Source organism: Trachurus trachurus (genome assembly GCF_905171665.1).
Source record: "Trachurus trachurus genome assembly, chromosome: 8".
Taxonomy (NCBI): Eukaryota; Metazoa; Chordata; class Actinopteri; order Carangiformes; family Carangidae; genus Trachurus; species Trachurus trachurus.
The window spans coordinates 27,125,973-27,145,204 of NC_139905.1; the positions used below are offsets into that span (position 1 = coordinate 27,125,973).

General features: G+C 40.7%; 1 protein-coding gene across 1 annotated transcript in view; it reads left to right on the plus strand.

Moving 5' to 3' along the window:
- Positions 1-455: 455 nt before the first annotated feature.
- Positions 456-19,232, plus strand: part of brsk1b (BR serine/threonine kinase 1b) — a gene marked incomplete at both ends in the record, with an annotated part of 29,757 nt that continues 10,980 nt past the window's right edge. The window contains 12 exons of the mRNA XM_083978051.1: positions 456-543; positions 971-1,065; positions 3,898-3,983; positions 4,338-4,478; positions 5,687-5,803; positions 6,754-6,787; positions 6,875-6,943; positions 8,028-8,174; positions 12,407-12,438; positions 14,041-14,205; positions 18,569-18,666; positions 18,817-18,967. Of these exons, the coding sequence (XP_083834177.1) occupies positions 456-543; positions 971-1,065; positions 3,898-3,983; positions 4,338-4,478; positions 5,687-5,803; positions 6,754-6,787; positions 6,875-6,943; positions 8,028-8,174; positions 12,407-12,438; positions 14,041-14,205; positions 18,569-18,666; positions 18,817-18,967 (1,223 nt within the window). The remainder of the gene's footprint in view (positions 544-970; positions 1,066-3,897; positions 3,984-4,337; positions 4,479-5,686; positions 5,804-6,753; positions 6,788-6,874; positions 6,944-8,027; positions 8,175-12,406; positions 12,439-14,040; positions 14,206-18,568; positions 18,667-18,816; positions 18,968-19,232) is intronic.

Sequence of the window (19,232 nt, forward strand, 5' to 3'; positions counted from 1 at the left end):
TACACAGGATCAATCAGCTTTAAAAACTACAGTTATTTATAGCAGGGGTTGGGTTTGATGTGACTATTCAACTGGCACCGGCCAAAAAACCTCAACAACGTCCCTTTTTCTTGCTGATCTTTTCTACCTTTCCCTTTGAATGATGCTGCTGTAGTGAAAGAGACACAACCCACGGTACTGGAAAATACTGTATTCTAGGCCTTATAGAGTGGAAACTCCCAGCACGGACCTGACCGCATGACAAACAAGTGCATGGGAGTAGCCTGCAGGGCCCGGCTTTAGATCACGACCAGTCCCTCCGCACCTCCTCTCCTCTCCTCTCCTCCTCTCCTCCTCTCCTCCTCTCCTCTTCACCGCCTGTGATGTGCGTTACGGCATTACGCACGGAGCAGCACCGAGCGCGATCTTGATCTGCCTTATTACAGGGGAATAGGGGAATTTCATCTCGGGAAAGGATGAGCAGCAAGGAGCTGTCGGCGGGCCAGTCCAGCCAGTATGTTGGGCCTTACAGGCTGGAGAAGACTCTCGGGAAGGGACAGACAGGTACAGTAGCTATAGGACATTAGATACCTCGAGTCCTGGCTGCAGCAGTTGGCAGATATCTGCTGGCTCCATCAGCTGATTCCGGGATGTTACACACCCTGTATACGATTCCCTTTAAAATTCAGAGCTCATGCTTTAATCCTTATCCTGTGTTATGTGCTTGTCATTCTGCTACAGCCTGTATTGGTCTCTTGTAATTCATTGCAGGTTGTGGTTTTTTTTTAGTGTTTGGCCAGGGAGAGAAGACACAGGCTGCCCTCTTAACAAATATTACAGTCAGCCTTTTTGGCCAGTGTTTGTGACAATGTCAGTATAAAGCCTTTTGAATTATTTATGATATCCCGTCCTTCCAGTTTTCACACTGCATGATGATTTTTTTTGATTGTCAAACATTTGCTCCCCCCCCACTCCCTCTCTATCTTTGCAGGACTGGTGAAGTTGGGTGTCCACTGTATAACAGGACAGAAGGTGGCCATAAAGATTGTCAACAGAGAGAAACTGTCCGAATCAGTTCTAATGAAGGTAGCTATACGCCGTCTTTCTGTGCGTCTGTCCATGTGCTACTGTGCCTGTACTTTGCCTGCAATTATGGCGACTTACAAAGGCTCAAATCATGTTTCAGGCTCGCACTCTCTCCAACCTACAGAAATAGATTCTTTATTTTTGTCAAGAAAAGCCCATCAGTGTGTTGCAACTTGGAGCTGTCGAGTGTGTGGGCACTGCTTCTGTGTGCCGAACAATGGAGATGATTTCAGTCTGCTAATTAAGCCCCTCTGATGAAAGCCACTGCAGCTGAAACACACTGGGCTGAAATAAAAAATTCAAAAAGCTTTTATATGTTGGTGTTTCTAATGTGGCCGATTACGTGAACCCTTGTGCACTCTTGTCTTTTTAAAATGCACAAGGTTGCACAGTGAAAACTGTGCACCCAAGATAGGTCGGTGTTGTGTTATAAAAAAAGCGGACACAGAATTTTGTCGAGGGTCAGGCACAGCTATTGAAAAAAAAAGGAAAAGAAAAAAGGTTGGTGTGTTTTTGACCATGTTGGTAAAATTTGGTTTCCTTCTTTGACCAGATAACGGATTAAGTTACACAAGTTAGAATAAAAAGCCACCCTTCACCACCGGCCTCTGGGTCCATAGGCTACAGTAGTGCTGATTCGTATTGCTTTGGAAAGTTGCCCATTGCCTACAGCTAACTGCCAGTAACTGCATTGCTGGGCAGCCGTCTGCTAACTTTAGCTGGGAAGGTCAGCTAAAGCACATTTTAAAGAGCTACGTGTGTGTGTTTTGCTGTCGCTACAGAGTACGTACAGTGTTAACATACTTACCAGTGTAGAAGAAACTAACTTCAACCGAAAACCCAATTTCCTTTCTCGCTCCAATTGTCTGCAGTGCTTAAAAGTGAACGTCTTGTTTTCCTTCTATCACTAATGCTTCTTTTCACCTGCTCAAGGTAACATGCTAACCAGCTAGCTCATGTCATGTTTAGGTTTGCCAATTAACTTCCTGAAGTGGAATTAAGGGACAGAGGGGCTTCCACTTCCCCATAGGCTATCCTGACTTTGCTGTGGGTCAGCTAGTCTACCGTACTACTACTACTACTACTGTCTCCCACTGGTCAATGAGAAGCTCATTCCAGACAGGCAGAGTCAGCAGCGGCAGTCAGAACTGCACTGTTTCATTATAATAAAAATCACCCAACATGGATTTTCAAAAATACGGGACAAAGTCCATCCCTTATCAGTTCAACAAGGGAGGGACACATCTTTTAGTTTCCAAATACGGGATGATTCTGTACTTTAAGGGACGTTGGCAACCCTAGTCATGTACCAGTATTATTGGGGATATAATTGTTACCTTTCACGTTGTATACTGGCTATGTAGCAATGGCAAGACTTGCAGCTAGCATCTTTGACTACAAGGAGCTGAGGTAGCTGTAACAAGCTGTAACTTAACTCAGTGTTAGCTTTGCAGTACAGACATGGAGTAATAGTAGCGCTCATCTGGATTTGTCGTTCTAGCAACCGAGGAAAGTGTGTTTGCTCATCTTTAGCTATGTTTTGGTTTGAATGAGCTCCTGAAGGAAATATCCAGCCCTTTCACTGCTAAATGCTTCACTAGCTATGTCCAACAGAATCGCTAGATTTGATACCCGGCAGGAAATTGTCCGAGGTTTTTCACGGAAAGGGTGATTCTCTGAATTCAGTGCACAATATTTTCAAATGACATAACATATGTTTTGCATTTTAAAGCCATAAATTGATGGATCCATGTGGCTTTGGATTATAAAACACAAAAAACAATAGATATATCTTATTTTATTTTAATTATTTTGGGGGGTTGCTAAGGAGTACTGTAGGCTAGATGACAGACAAATTTGTTCCTGCTGACCAGAATCACTTTTTCATTGAATTTAAAACAAATAAAAATTGCAATTAACTTTTTTTTAAAAATAATATTCCTGACTAGGCTACTTTAACCAAAACAATACAATCTGAAAAAAAAAACAATTATTTATAGCAATATTTTATCATGTCTCCCAGTTTTGTTCAACCCTGTAAAAACATACCAATTCCCCTGTTTTAAAAACAGCTAATGGTTCAGTTCAACATCCTCAGCATTGAGGAAATGACATCACTCAAGTCTTTAGAAGAATATAATGTGAAGAGAAGAAAATGTCAGCATTTTTTTTTCATACATATATTTCATAGTTTTTATTGCGAGATTGACATTGTCAAGCTCAACCTTTCAACTCTATTGTATGAATAAATGATAATTAGTTAGGGAGAAAACTAACAATCACATTTTCCTAAAGTCATGTCATGCTATTGTACATGCCTTGGCTAATTTAGGCCAAAATCTTCAATCCTGTAACATTCAACTCTGTAACATAAAACACTGTTAGGGGATTGAGTCATTGTAACAGGTCAAAAACCAGACAACCCAAAGTGCACCAAATTCAGAGAATCACACAACAGTTTGTTGATGTGAAGTACAGTGAAGCAAAAAGAGCTGTAGAGTTGGTTTGTTTATGCAAGAACGCTACACATGAAAACATAGTTCACTGTTTAAACATGGGCTTAAATATTGCTTAGTGCAACTTTATATTTAAACAATTTAGCAGCTTACTGTAATGGTCTGCTTGTTTACTGTGAGACATGACCCGCACTTCAGCTTGTTTCTGCCTTAGAGCCAAAACTAGAAAATTAACATAAACATTTAATACTGTTTCCTTCTGCTCCACATTAGCTAAATCTTACCCTCCTCTTTCTTTTTACATTCCCAACATTTTTAACCTCTGTACTCCCCCTCTTTTCTCTTTCTCCGCATCTTCCTTCCTTTGTCTATCCAGGTGGAGAGAGAAATAGCTATTCTTAAACTAATAGAGCACCCTCATGTTCTGAAGCTGCATGATGTCTATGAGAATAACAAATACCTGTGAGTATGTTTTTCCTTTCTGTCGCCTTTTCTTCTTTCTTTTTTTTCTCGCAATCCTCCCTTTCTGCCTCTGGATCTCTGCCAGAGCAGAAACAACCTTGAATCTGAAAGAGAAAAAGCTTCTGTAAGATAAGACAGAGATAAATAACCATATGACATTAAAATAAAAGGTTGTGAGAGTGTGTTTAAGTGTGGATGTGTTTGCATGTACAGAGGCGGTGGCAGTGACTTATGAGCATGAATGTAGATGGCAGGTTTTTTCCTCACGTGTCTGTCTGTTACCAAGGATGCTTCCCTGTCCTTTTTTTTTTTTTTTTTTTTTTTAAATCTGTCTGACCTCTCTCTGTCTTCCAGGTACCTGGTGTTGGAGCATGTGTCCGGCGGAGAGTTATTTGACTACCTGGTGAAAAAGGGCAGGCTCACCCCCAAAGAGGCCAGGAAGTTTTTCAGACAAATCATCTCTGCCCTCGATTTCTGCCACAGTCACTCCATATGGTCTGTGAGACACGACAACAAATATATTTTCACACACACACACACACACACACACACACACACACACACACACACACACACACACACACACACACACACACACACACACACACACACACACACACACACACACACACACATATATATATAAACATATATATATAGAAACCTTGTAAAAGCTAATCATGACCCACAGCTCGTGTCTGTCATGTGATAAAATGCTTTAACCCTGTAGAGGACACACACTGTAAATTTATTTTTAAAGGGACATTGTGTAACTGTAACTGTAAGGAATGGAGCGTTACACTGATGCTGCATTCACCTGCAGTCGGGCAGACGGCCGTCGGTAACAAACCAGATGTCATTTTAGTCACAGAAGTCGAGAGAAAGCCAGTAAAACGTGGGTCAGGTAAACAATACCACATTGCCATGACAACGTATTGTCACGTGGATTGTTTTGCCTCGTGCTGACGGACCACTTGTTTACACTGAGGCTTGTTTATGCCATTATGTGCAGCGGCTGTCGTCCGTCTGCCGTCTGCCCAATTTCACGTGAATGCAGCATGAAAAATACGATTGAGTTGTTTGCGATATACAACCGCAACGCTAGATGGGAGTAATTCCTACACAATGTACCTTTAACAGTTCTATTTAGTTTGTAATGTCTGTTGCACTTTTAACCCCCCGTGCACTTTAAAATTGTATTTATTTATTTCTTTGTCTACCAGCAAGCACTTTTTAATCTGTTATTTTGTCCAGCAGACAGAGAGCACAGTAGCTTCTTTTTAAAGTATTTTTATGAATTGTGTATTTTTTTCTTTGTATAATTTCTTGCATAGCTATGTATATATTTATTTAGTATTCAATGTCCTGCTTTGTCTTATTTTTAAGGCTGCTGTCACAAACTAATTTCCCCTCGGGGATAAATAAAGTATAATCTAATCTAAATTTGCTAAAATGAAATGATCATTAAACTCGATTCCATTGACTAGAACTAGGACACACTTTGTTGTTTTTTTGTACAGTGTCAGTGTGTTTTGATAAACTGTTCATGTCCATTTCGTTAAAAATGTTTACATAATAGGAAGTCAGCCAGATGTACAAAACAGCTTAGTTTAGCTTTAGTACAGTAGCTTTTTATGGTCTGGAAAAAAGACTTACATGCTTTCCCTGAACCTGTGTTTTTGTGTGTGTGTGTGTGTGTGCAGCCACAGAGACCTGAAGCCAGAGAATCTTCTCCTGGACGAGAAGAACAACATCAGGATAGCAGACTTCGGTATGGCCTCGTTACAGGTCGGAGACAGCCTGCTGGAAACCAGTTGTGGGTGAGTACGAGGTTCAGTCCCTATATGTGTGACAGATTATTAAAGGGATAGTTCAACATTTTGGCAAACTGGCCCATTGCCATAATCGCTATAGTCATAGAGCAGTAGGTTCGTTACCTTTATTTGTCGGTGCAAGCTGTTTTTAGAACGGCGGAGCAGAGCCGCGAGCTGCTCAGAGCTACGCCATGGAGGCTAATGGGATTTCTTGGTTTCCCTAATCAAACTCATCAAATACACAATCCAACAACTCCAAAACGCTCTGGTGGACAAGTTGTGACCTGCACATTCACCACACTATGAGATAATAACGGAACGTTACGAGACGGAGTTGTTTTCGAGGTAAATACAGAGTCTGCTTGCTGAAAAACGCACATCAGCGGTTTTGCATGAATTTACCTCTAAAACAACTCTGTCTCGTAACGTTCCGTTATTATCTCATAACGTGGTGAATGTGCAGGTCACAACTTGTCCATGAGAGCATTTTGGATTGTGTATTTGACGAGTTTGATGAGGGAAACCAAGAAATCCCATTAGCCTCCGTAGTGTAGCTCTTAGTAGCTTGCGGCTACGCTCCGCCGTTCTATAAATATGTAGCTTGCACCGACAAATAAAGGTAACGAACCTACTGCTATGACTATAGCGATGGCAATGGGCCAATTTGCCAAAATGTTGAACTATCCCTTTAAAAGGTGCACGGAACATAGGGAACATCCACTCAACACACAACCATGCCTCTTTTTACATAATTGATGGCTTTGTTTTTGAACCAACATGGATTTACCAGATAAAATGAGTAAGGGATTGTAGCTCTCACTTCAGTCCGCTCCATGGATAAAAGAGCAGATGTTCTTGTTTCTGCCTGCTCAGGTTAGAGCCTCTTTCACATATATCAGCGCTGTATACACACGCAAATTCAATCATTTAATCATTTCACTCTTCTCTCTTTACAGATCCCCACATTATGCTTGCCCAGAGGTCATAAGGGTAAGTTACTTCCCGCTCACACTTCACTGTGTGTGTGTATGTGTGTGTGTGCGCTCCTTATGTTACCCTGTCCTTGCATTGTTTCAGGGGGAGAGGTATGATGGTCGCAGGGCAGATGTTTGGAGTTGTGGAGTCATCCTCTTTGCTCTGCTTGTGGTAAGAAAATCCTGTTATTCTGTTCTGTTTTCTTTGTTTGAAGTTTTCAGTTGTTTGTATTTCCCTTTGACTCCCACCTTGCAATGCATTTAGGATGATATTCACAGTGAGTATTAAAGAAATAAAAAGGTACCCCATGGAGCTTTTGCCCACCAATGGCGCCGCGGAGCAACGTTTGAATGTTTGAAGTGTTTTGAAGTGCGTTCTTATCTTGTGCTTTACACTTTACATTTGTAAGGGTATGAGGATGCACAAGTGTGTGGTTCACATACTCTAATACACAATTTCAGCAACTGCAGCAGTGCACCAGCATAAAGCAAGAAAGGAAAAGACTGATAATGAACATGGAGGCAAAAACTCCTTTCTGAAACTTTGTAGGTTGACAGTGCAGTTTGGTGAGAGAACGTAACACAAAGACAATCAAAAAGGCTGTCTTTGTCTACGAGAAAACCTCACTGGGTTCCTGTAAATGAATATACTGACAGTGTTAATAGTACTGGTTGGTAGATTTGAATCACCTCTGGTTAGCTAAATTAAGCTAGCTAAACTAACCAGATGTAAAAAATAAAGTAAATAAATATTTCCCAGAATTTTGAATTACTCCTTTGTCTTTAACGGAGACATATTATGCCCCTTTTCCACAAATTAAAATAGTTCCCATGTGTCTTAAAGACATGTCTGTGACATGCTTTGGTCAACATACCCCAAGGATCAAACATCACAGCTCTTTTCATCCTCTCTAAACAGCCCTGTACAGAACGGCTGGTGCCTGTCCCTTTAAATGCAAATGAGCCACTGCTTGCCCCTCCCCTTCTACTGGTACCAGGTAGGGGTGGGGTTATGCAAATTTGAAAGCTAGTTACATCACTGGAAGACATCTGAGGGAACAGCTCGTAAAACCACATAGATTTCAACCTAGGGAGCCTGAAAATTACAGATTTATTTGTAAATTCTTACATTTTGGGGGCTGGAAGGCAAGACAAACACCTAAATATATGTTAAAGAGCCTTCAAAAAGTGATATATCCATAATACATGCCTGTAGTCAATTCCAGTCTCACTGTCTTCTCTATATCCCTTCCCAGGGTGCCTTGCCCTTCGACCACGACAACCTGCGGCAGCTTCTAGAGAAAGTGAAGAGCGGAGTGTTCCACATGCCCCACTTTATACCTCCTGACTGCCAGGCTTTGCTGAAGGGGATGATAGAAGTCAACCCTGACAAGAGACTCACGGTGAGGAGGGGAAGCTCGAGGGGGGAAGAGGGAGATTAGAGAGGCATTAGAAATCAGCTAAAAGTGATGAGCTTTGAACGTGCGGGTCCGTGGCACGGCCGTGTTTTTATACCATCATTGAAAAATAATAGAACTCCACTGTAACACATTTAATTAAGAGCATCAATGCACTGCAGTGAACTGGTGAGATGTGGCATTTTGAGTAGGTTGTATAGTCATAATTGATCAATACAAATGATCTCATTATGAAAAATCTTTAATGTTGATGGTATTGTTTCATCCCAGTCAGTGGAAGCGGAGGCAGGAGGTGAGATGCAACAGCGCAGATGCGACACTACAACAAAGATGACTCAGCAAGTCAAATAGTCAAACAGTTTACCGCTACTTGAGTCCATTTACATATTTATAATTTGGGTGTACACCTCGCAGAGGGGTCCAGCCATAGGCACAGATTGGCACATATCTGAAGCATTGTGGTAAAATATGCAGGATTTTGATTTTGAAAACAAGGATAAACTAGACTCACCCACTGCAGGACAGTATTTGGCTTTTCTAAATCTAAAACTACAAGGACACAACTGATGAATGGGTTGAACAGACTGAGTGCCTGCCATAACAAAGCTGCAGTGTTAGCAAGTGTGTCCCAACTACCTAATGCAGTGTTAAAGGAGAATTCCGGTCATTTTTTACCCCTAAATCGTTGTCCTGATGGTCACCCAGTGTTGGGGGGAGCAAAAAACATGACTAAAATTGATGCAGGCAAACTGGAGTTACACCATGGCTAGACGGCGCTATAGGAATAGCGACAACGCTAACCTATGGGGGCAATTCTTTCAACCACAACAAACACTCAAAATACAATCAAATATCTATGGTACATGACTCGAATCCTTACGAGACACCACTGAACTCATATACAGTATTAATAGTATAAACTTTGTGTTTTTGCATGTAGTCTCTCACCTCAGATAGCCGAACTCTGAAACATCCTGGAAAGACATTACTATCCGATCGCAGAGCGCCTGCTCTCCCCGCCACAGAAACAAACACTTCTTCCTTGTTGTGATGATTTCTTTACAAAAATAAACGGTGGAGCAGTGCAGTGGTAATGTCCAAAATATCTCCGACCGTTTATTTTTGTAAAGAAATCATCACAACAAGGAAGAAGTGTTTGTTTCTGTGGCGGGGAGAGCAGGCGCTCTACATGCACAAACACAAAGTTTATACTGTTTATACTGTACACTATATGAGTTCAGTGGTGTGTCATAAGGATTCCAGTCATGTACCGTGGATATTTGATTGTTTTTTGAGTGTTTGTTGTGGTTGAAAGAATTGCCCCCATAGGTTAGCGTTGTTGCTATCCCTAGCGCCGTCTAGCCATGGTGTAACTCTGGTTTGCCTGCATCAATTTTAGTCGCGTTTTTTGCTCCAACCAACACTGGGTGACCATCAGGACAACGATTTAGGGGTCAAAAATGACCGGAGTTCTCCTTTAATGCTAGGGTTAGGGAGGCTGGAAGAGCCTGATGTTATAATAGAATACCGGTGTTCTTAATATGTTGAATTCTCATAGTGTTACAATGAGTGGTGCTGGCATCATCAACATCATCATCATCATCATCATCATCTGTTGGACCGCCTCTAGTCATTAGCAGCTCTCTACTGCCCTTTGTAGGATTTCAGGAAGTTCTCACTCCAGGAATCCTAAACAATGTTTCCCAAGATAGCATTTATGTTCACCAAACACATTAGTGAGTCTACATCCTAATAGCTCTGAGCTGAATGTGAGTGTATAAGCTAAGTAGCATTAGCAGTACTTGCTCGACACTGCGGTAAAACAACAACACTATCTATTTTTATTTCCTTGTGGATCATCAACCTGTGGGGGATGTTGACGTGTTGTTTTGGGACATGCAGCCTTTGCCTCATTTTTTTTTTTTTTTTTTTAAAGCACTCGGTCCACTGGAAACGTATAAAAATAACCACATATAGTAGGAATCTGTCACTTCAGAAACATCGGTTCCCCTCTAGAAATGAGAAGTCTGCTTTTGGAGGCCTATATTTAAAATAAAGGGCCAGTTTTTCAGTGATTTTAGGCTGTAAATCTTTTATCATCACTGACAACTGTGATACTTTACAGGTGTCGGAGCAGGATTGAGGAAGGTAGCCGGCAAAATGAAACTTCTGGCTCAACATATGCCTGAGTCTGGCCCATATATTTCCACATCTTTGAAGATTCCTGCTTTTAACCTTATGTATTGTCTGACAGCCACAAGATTTTCTTTGTGTTTGGCGTAATAGGTCCAGATGTGGAAGTATTAGGAGCCTGATCTAGGCCATGGAACTAGACAGGAGGAAAAAAAACTACAAAAAAAAAACAAGCAGGGGCCTGATTCAAGTGGTCAATAGCTGCTGCTCGTTTTGCACCACACTTCAGGTCCTTCGGCTCATGAAGCATAAGCCCCGGCATTTAAGAGGAGGAGGGAGGAAAGAAAAATAAAAGTCCCGGCTCGGGGCTTTGTTTCAAGATGTGACAGAAATAAACCCTGACAGCGGGAGGAAGAGGGAGAGAGCAAAGAGTGCAAAGATGAACTTAAGGTATCGCTTAAAGGCAGGAGGAGATGGAGCCGGCCATGACAGGACTTTTTTTTATTTTATTTATTTCAGTCCTCAAAGGAAAGTTAGCAGTTAGGTAAGCGATATGCAGAGAGGATCCTGAGAGCGTATGCGCAGAACGAATGGGTGAAGCGTCTTCGTCATGGGAGACTGAAAAGAAGGAGCTCTTCCCTCTCACCTAAATGTCAACTTCTCCATACTGAAAGGAAAAGGCTTGAAAAGGAGCCCGTCAGCTCAGGGAGAGACAGACGGGAGGGAGGGAGGGAGGGAGGGAGGGAGGGAGGGTGAGTGAATGAATGAATAAATGAATGACTGAGTGAAAGGACTGCTGGGAGAAATTCCACTGCACTGCTCTGCAGGTTATAAAAGGGAGCTGGGATAAAGAAGGCATGTGCTGTTGGAAATGAATTCATGGTTATCAGGCGGAAGAGACGGAGGCGACTGTGATAATGTGGTCGGCACGGCGCCGTAAAGTAGTAGACGACAAGAAAGGGGAGAAAAAAGTCTGGTCAGTTAAGTCATTGGGCTAAAACAGAGTAGATTTTAATCAAAGCTGTGGGTTCGTCTGATGAGCTGTTGATTAATGAAGCCTGAAACCAGGTCAGACCGTCTCGCTCTCTCTCTGTCTCTCTGTCTCTCTGTCTGCTGCCTGGTTCCCTCCATGGAAACCACCCACCACGCCAGGAAGACACATTTCAAAACCAGAATATCCGTAGTTAGCAAGCCGGGTATTAAAAAAAAAAAAAGAAAGAAAATCAACACAGACATTTTTCGGTTTCTCTTATCAGGAGGACGCGGGGATGTCAGATCGCACAGCACTTCATAACTGAGTTAACAAATGCAAAGCTCTGGCTGCGTATCGCCGCGAGCGACTCTTCCTGTCTGCAGATGCACAAATATAGTATTCACACAAGCCCCACTTTTGACTTATTTTTTTTTTACATTCTTGCAGAACTGCAGCTGTAGCCTACTCCAGCCCCCCAGGAGACACTGTGCAGCACTGATGCGATGGCTAACACACTATGCGGTTCTAATGCGGAGAGAGATAGAGAGGGGAGGGGAGGGGGGTGGGGGGGCTTCTACAGAGTCTATGGTGCACCAGGGGACTTAGGGAAAACTTCTCCCGGGGTCATCAAAGTAGACGCATGAGTCTACAGCTTTACTTATATTAGGCACAGGGCTGCTTTGAGCTAAATGCTAACGTCAGCCATCCTCTCGGTGGCGATGCTAACATGCTGATGTGAAGCAGGTGTAATGTTTTCTATGTTCACCATCCAACACAGCATGAATACATTTTGTCAATTAGCACTTAACGCAAAGCACAGCAGAGGAGGCTGATGGGAATGTCATTCGTTTTACAGGTGTTTGGTCATAAACGCGGTATAGGAAACATTAAACCTGGACCTTTGACCCTTCATGTGACCCTTCAGCCATTATCGCTATGCAAAAAAGCTGGGTGTAGCTGTAATGCTGCTGATGTTTTTAGAGTTCGCCCCAGTTGGACACTTCATCCATATGGACACATTATGACAGGGTTAAATCAGCTGTAATAGTGGGAAAGCATTTTAAATGTAAATCAGTGCTTTAACGTTGTCTTGTTTTTTTGTTTATTACAGCTAGAAGCAATACAGAAACACGCCTGGTACCAGTAAGTTGCACCTTAAGTTTTCATACTTTTTTCTTACAGTACGCTGTGCATTTACCTGTTCCTGCCCTACCGTAACCCTTCCCCCACCCCCACCAAAATAATAATAATAATACATTTTATTTATAGAGTGCTTTTCACCTGTAGAACAAGTCTCAAAGCGCTTACAATAAAACATTTAAAACCTACAGAAAACCATCAGGAAAATGTAAATGTCTAAAAGAAACCCCTAAAAATAAGAAAAATTAAAGGAATAGTTCAACATTTTGCAAATTGGCCCATTGCCATAATCGCTATAGTCATAGCAGTAGGTTCGTTACCTTTAATTGTCGGTGCAAGCTATTTTTAGAACGGCCGAGCAGAGCCGCTAGCTGCTCAGAGCTACGCTACAGAGGGTAATGGGATTTTTTTGGTTTCCCTCATCAAACTCATCAAATACACAATCCAACAACTCCAAACAACTCTGGTGGCCAAGTTGTGACCTGCACATTCACCACGCTATGAGATTAAAACAACTCTGTCTGGTAACATTCTGTTATTGAGGTAAATACAGAGACTGCTTGCTGAAAAACTGTCCCTGAAGGCAATGCGCATCAGTGGTTTTGCATGAATTTATAATAGCGACAAATAAAGGTAACAAACCTACTGCTATGAATATAGCGATTATGCAATGGGCCAATTTGCCAAAACATTGAACTATCCCTTTAAGTTAACAATAAAAATCAAAAATACCCCTTGTTATGTTTTATGTTATGTTTCACAACTGTAATTGTCACTATTGTAACGTGCAATATAGCTATTACATCTATAGCCCACTACAGAAAATTATTGTCTCAATGACAATTTAGATTTATACTAAAGGTATAAATATAGTCAAGTATAGACAGGCATGGAGTCTTGGTTACAGCTCATTTTTTAATATGAACTATTTGGAACTGGCTGTGGTACAAGAAGTAATTGAGTAAAATAAAATTAAGCAAAATGTTTAATATTACACTTTTAAAAATTAAAACACTGCATTCAGAATTTTATTTGAATAACACTGCAGGAGCACACAATACACATATTTTATGCCACTTTATTCTGTTCTGTGTGTTTTTATTTTTAATCATAAATATAAAGATAATTTGTAACTTAGTTACAGTGTAGTATAGTATAACTTATGTTTTTGTATGTTAACCATAGAATAAATGGATCGTGTTTCATGGTGGCCCTGACCTCAGATTGACTTTATTTGAAAACAGTTGAGTGTGGGTTTCTGACAGTCAGTGAGGATCCGTAGTCCACTGAGCTGTAAGCTGCACTTAGACCACATTTGTGTTCCAAATCATCCCCCACCATCTAATCTGACGTTTGGTTAATCAGATGTGACAAACTCCTTTAAACCTTAGATTTTTAGCACTAATATTGTCAACTATTGCATCATGGCCAAATTCATCTATTACCATCCTTCCTTTGTTCAGAATTTGACTTTGACTTTTCACTTTACAATAAAACTGTCTAATGTTGGACCTGGCTGTCATCAGTGCTTGCTTTAAACTTTTAGATGTCCATAATGTGTCTAATCGAACATACTAACTACACGCACTGATCTTTTCCCGTCAGGAGTGGTCGTAACGAGCCTTGCCCGGAACAGCCGCCTCCTCGCCGTGTGTGTGTGAAGAGGATCGTGTCCCTGTCGGAGCTGGACCCTGACGTGCTGGAGAGCATGTACTCTTTGGGTTGCTTCAGAGACCGAGCCAAACTCACACAGGACCTTACAAGTGAGGAGTGAGTAAATATGACCCATCAAACATTTCCACTTTAAATGTTGACAGCTGAATATGCTGTGATGAATGCCAACAAGAATTCATATAACACAAACAGCACATGCATGCATACATGGGAACTTTTGTGTCTGTATCTTCACCTGCTGAAGTGCAAAACAACACATGATAACACACAAACTGTCCTGACAAGATGAAACCAGCCACCACCGTGTCTCAGTTGGACCTGCTGACCCCTGTATACCAGTTATTATTATAACCAGTGTTGGGAGGGTTACTTTTAAAATGTATTCCGCTACAGATTACTGATTAAATGTCCTAAAATGTAATCTGTAATGTATTTGGATTACTCAAGTAAAGTAATGTATTCTGAATACTTTCTGGATTACTTTTAGATTACTTCAAAATTGCCTGCCTTTGCGCCTTTAACTGGGACACTGAATTTGCTTTAGAGAATGATCTTACACATGATCTTATAGGCTACCGTGGCTCCTTTAAACGAAAGCATAATAAATGTGTTTGAATTTGTCAAACCACATTTTAATTTTGATCATCCAGCCATATTTAAATGATTTTTTAAAATAGCCAATCACATTGAATTAGTAGGCCTAGGCTATATTAAAACTGAGCAGCTTTCTCTGCTCTACAGTCCAGACTACAGCCCCTCAACCTCTAATACTTATGCAGAATACCTTCGAAAAAATACACCATTTAAAATAGGTTTTATTTGTGAGTAGGACAAGCAGCATGATGATATTTTGAAAATTAAGTAATGACAGGAGGAAATCTGTAGGCTAACACTAAAACTGTACCTAACCCTCAGATCCTGTTAAAAATGACTAACGTCCTCTTCCTCGTCCTTTAGTGAGGGACCGCTAATATCCGTCATAAAAAATGTTGAAAAACTGCAATAAAATAAGAATTTTAATAATATTTTTTTTTCCTCCAACTATTATGAGAACAGTCACATGTCTGCCTTTTCTTTCATTTTATATGGCCATGTACCGTACAGTTTTTTGTGACAACCTTTGTGTAGTGTGGTAGACTAAAGTAATCCAAGTAATCCTTTTGTTCCCCTTTTTTTTTAAAAAGATACTGTATTCAGAACACACCAATTTAAACTGTAACTATAACGGAATACAGTTACGGTACTCATATTTTGTATTTTAAATACGTAACGCCGTTACATGTAATCTGTTACTCCCCAACCCTGGTTATAACCAGCAGAGGCACTGAGATCCTTATGCAATTATACAGGTGCACTTGTATGCATGGTTAAAAAAAAAAAAAACGTCCTAACTGCGTGTATACTTCACAATAATCTCTCTCATTGTGTCTTTGTCTCATTGTGGCCAGTCAGTTACTTACATCATTAATCTGCCTGGATTGACAAGAACAAGAGCAACAGTATCAACAAAGCCTCTTTTATCTCCGTCTCCTGTCTTTCCACCCATCCTTTATAACCAGACTGATCTGATTTCTCGCCACTCACAAACCAGCAGCAGCAGCAGCAGGAGTAGCACACGCCTGATCCACAAGAACATTTATATTAAAGCTGCACAAAGTCTTATACTGTAGCAACAATTAATGAAATGACTATGCAAAAAGTGATGATGCAACATCCAGCCATCTTTCAATTCTGTGACTGTTACATAGCCAACATGACCACCAACAGCTGTTTATTTAGCAGTATTGCTGAGGGCTTTGTTGCTTTGTTGCATCGTTGCATGCATAACAAAGGAGGTTTTAACAGCAGAGCTCCTTCCTCGGGGCAGATAGGATGCTACGTGACTTGGTATTGGACAATGAGGGGTGGCAGAGGCTGGACGCTTAGCATGCCAAGTATTGAAGAAGAAAAAGGTTGCTTTCTCTTGATGAGTAACATTTCTTTTAAACTGGCAAGTAAACAGCTGTTAGTGCAGATGCTTTGTATCTAAAACCACAAGTCACTCCTTTAGTAGTTTAAATCACGTATTGGGCTCATACTCAGTATTTGTATCAGCACATACACTGCAAAAACTCAAAATCTCAACTCAAAATAAATATTTGTCTTATTTCTTGTCAAAATGTCTCATTTTTAGTCAAAACTGATCTCTTTCCACTTAAAATAAGACTCATAACCTAAAATTAACTTGATAATTTTCACTTGTTTCAAACAAATTTTCACTTGAAATAAGTAGAGAAATCTGCCAGTGAAAGCAAAGTTTTTTTGTGCTTGTAATAAGATTTTTCTACTATCTACTTATTTAAAGTGAAAATATCATTGAAAGAAGTAAAAAGTGTCTAAAACAAGCTACTTTTTATGTGATAAGTCTTATTTTAAGTATAATGAGATTTGTTTTGACTAGAAATTACATTTTGACTCGACAAATATTCTTGGTAAGATATTTGAATTTTTGCAGTGTACCCAATATTGGCTAGAGGGTGGAAGTTGTTCAGCAATTTAAATATCTCGGTGTCATAGTCCATAGAAATTTGACTTTTAAAAAGCAAATCATTGTGACAGTCTAATATAATTTGGCTCAATTTAGACTTATTCACCGTACACCTCCATTGTTTTCGCTGAGCAGCTCGCAGATCTCAAAACAACATGCACCGATAATTTAAGGTAATTACCTTCCGCTATGACTACAGGGATTATAGCAATAGGCGAATTTGCCAAAATGTTGAACTATCCCTTTAAAGCTAGACTCAAGGGAAAACAGTCCTGCACACATTCAATTAAGAAGAGGAATTGAGTGTATGTGCTTGTGTGGGTGAGTGCGTGAATGAAATGTATGGTAGGATAATAAATTGTAATGTAATTATTTTAACTAACTATTCTTTTCATTTTTCTGTATGGGATTTCAAAGTTTGTATATAATGATGCCATGTGTGGATGTAGGCTAACTGTTTCTAGAGGTTTTCACTAACGCCCGCCTCGCTCTCATGTTGTTTTCCGTTGTCTGTGCCCAGGGACTACCAGATGAAAATTAGCTTCCAGTTAAATCTGCCACAACAGTATTGAGCGTTGTCCCTGTTAAATAAACCAAACTAATATTGAGGCGCTTGTACGGGGATGGAGCAAAGAAAATGGGAGCAGGACATCCCCAGTAAATGTCAGCAGCTGATCACAGCCTCGCTGAAGCAGACTGCAGCACCTCACAACATTCACAGGCTCTGAACAACAACAACCCACGTTAGCTTTCTTGTTAAAGTCTCAAAACAAACTGTCACTGGGGAGAGGTACACTGCAAACATCACTTCACAGGCTCGATGGATAATCAGCTGCTCAGCTACAGCACATTATACAGCAATTAAATGTATCTGCAAATGTCACTTGGGTCTGGTTAGACACTAGCCTCGTGCTCGTTCCTCTAATGAATCACTTGCTAACACCATGCGGTCTGTCAGGTGGCTTGTAGCCGCAGCTCAACTTTATTTACCTTGTCACTCATTCCCACAGATGTAACACTTAGCTAGCTGCTGTTAGATAAACACTGTTACGGCTTAATCAAACAGAAAGGAGCATTTCTGATCATTCTAACTTTTCAAAAATACAAAACTGTCAACAATACATTAAAAAGTCAATGACACATTATCAGAGTAACTGAATCCGGTCTCAGTTGGACTGATGATAAATATGCCAGTGTTGTTACCCTTCCCCCAGTGGCCAGATTTGACAAAAAAAAAAGGTCAACATTTAAATTTAAAGAGGAACTAAGCAGGTTTCTCCCGTGGCTATGTCACATTTTTACCTTAATTAAATTGTGATAGTTAACTACATGACTTGTGACTTGTTACAGTGAGAACGGAGGCTCTCTGTCTTCCACCTGGCGTCTCATGGCTGAAAACCAACCTTGCAACATCAGTGTAGTACCTGGCTACCGCCCCAGTGTCCCAGCTCTCGTCTCTGTGGCACCGCAACACAAACGCGCTCTGTAACCTGCAATCTTTTGTTAATGACAGTTAAGACTACACAAACACACACGTCGTAACATTGTGTATGTTATATAACATTATCCACCGCTCCTTGTATTCATTTTTCGCCGGCTTCGTTGTAAACAAATGCACATGGCTGAGAGGAGGGTTAGCAAAACAGAGGAAAAGCGAGCGGACTTGCATAGTTCCCCTTTAAGTTGTGTTTTGAATAGTAGAAAATAGAAAGAATTTAAAGTTTCTCATTCATCTTATTTATAAACTGTTTATTAAATGTTACTTATTATACTGTATGACTTCACCTGGCCACTCATTTTTGCCTTGTGGACATCAGGACTTTTTCCAGACAGTCAGAAGAAGTTGTCAGTTGTGATGACACTGGTTATATCAGTCAACAACTGTCCGAACCTTTAATTCCTGTGTCTCATGTGTCTTCACTGTGTTTGCAGGGAGAACCAGGAGAAGATGATCTACTACCTCCTGTTGGACAGGAAGGAGCGCTACCCCAGCTGTGAGGACGAGGATCTGCCTCCCAGAAATGATGTTGGTGAGAACAGTAGCTCTTTGATCCTTTCACGGTCTAAACAAGAACAACAAATGTTTTGTCAAGAACACAGTTTAACCTTAAAATCATTTTAAAGGTTTTACAATTTTTCCAACTCTGTTCGTTCTCCACTCTCTATCTCTCTCCTCTAAGACCCACCCAGGAAGCGTGTGGACTCCCCCATGTTGACACGTCACGGCCGCTTTCGTCCAGAGAGGAAGAGCCTGGAAGTCCTCAGTGTCACGGATCAGGGGTCTCCCACGCCACCTCGCAGGGCCCTGGACACTAATGCACACAGCCAGAGGTATGAGGGTCAATGACCTGATGCAACCCACTGTCAGGCGGTGAAACTAGTATTTTTTTCATAAAAATCTGACTATATACAAGAAAATAAATCTGGACTGAAATGTGGAATAAATGTAATTCATGTTTGCAGTGCAACACTATTTTACAATATTTGTCACACATTATTTTGAAGAATAGCTTTTTGTTTTTAGGGCATGTCCTGCCCAGTGTTGCTAAAATTATAAAAACACAGAAAAAAAGGAGGAAAAAAATCTATTTAATGT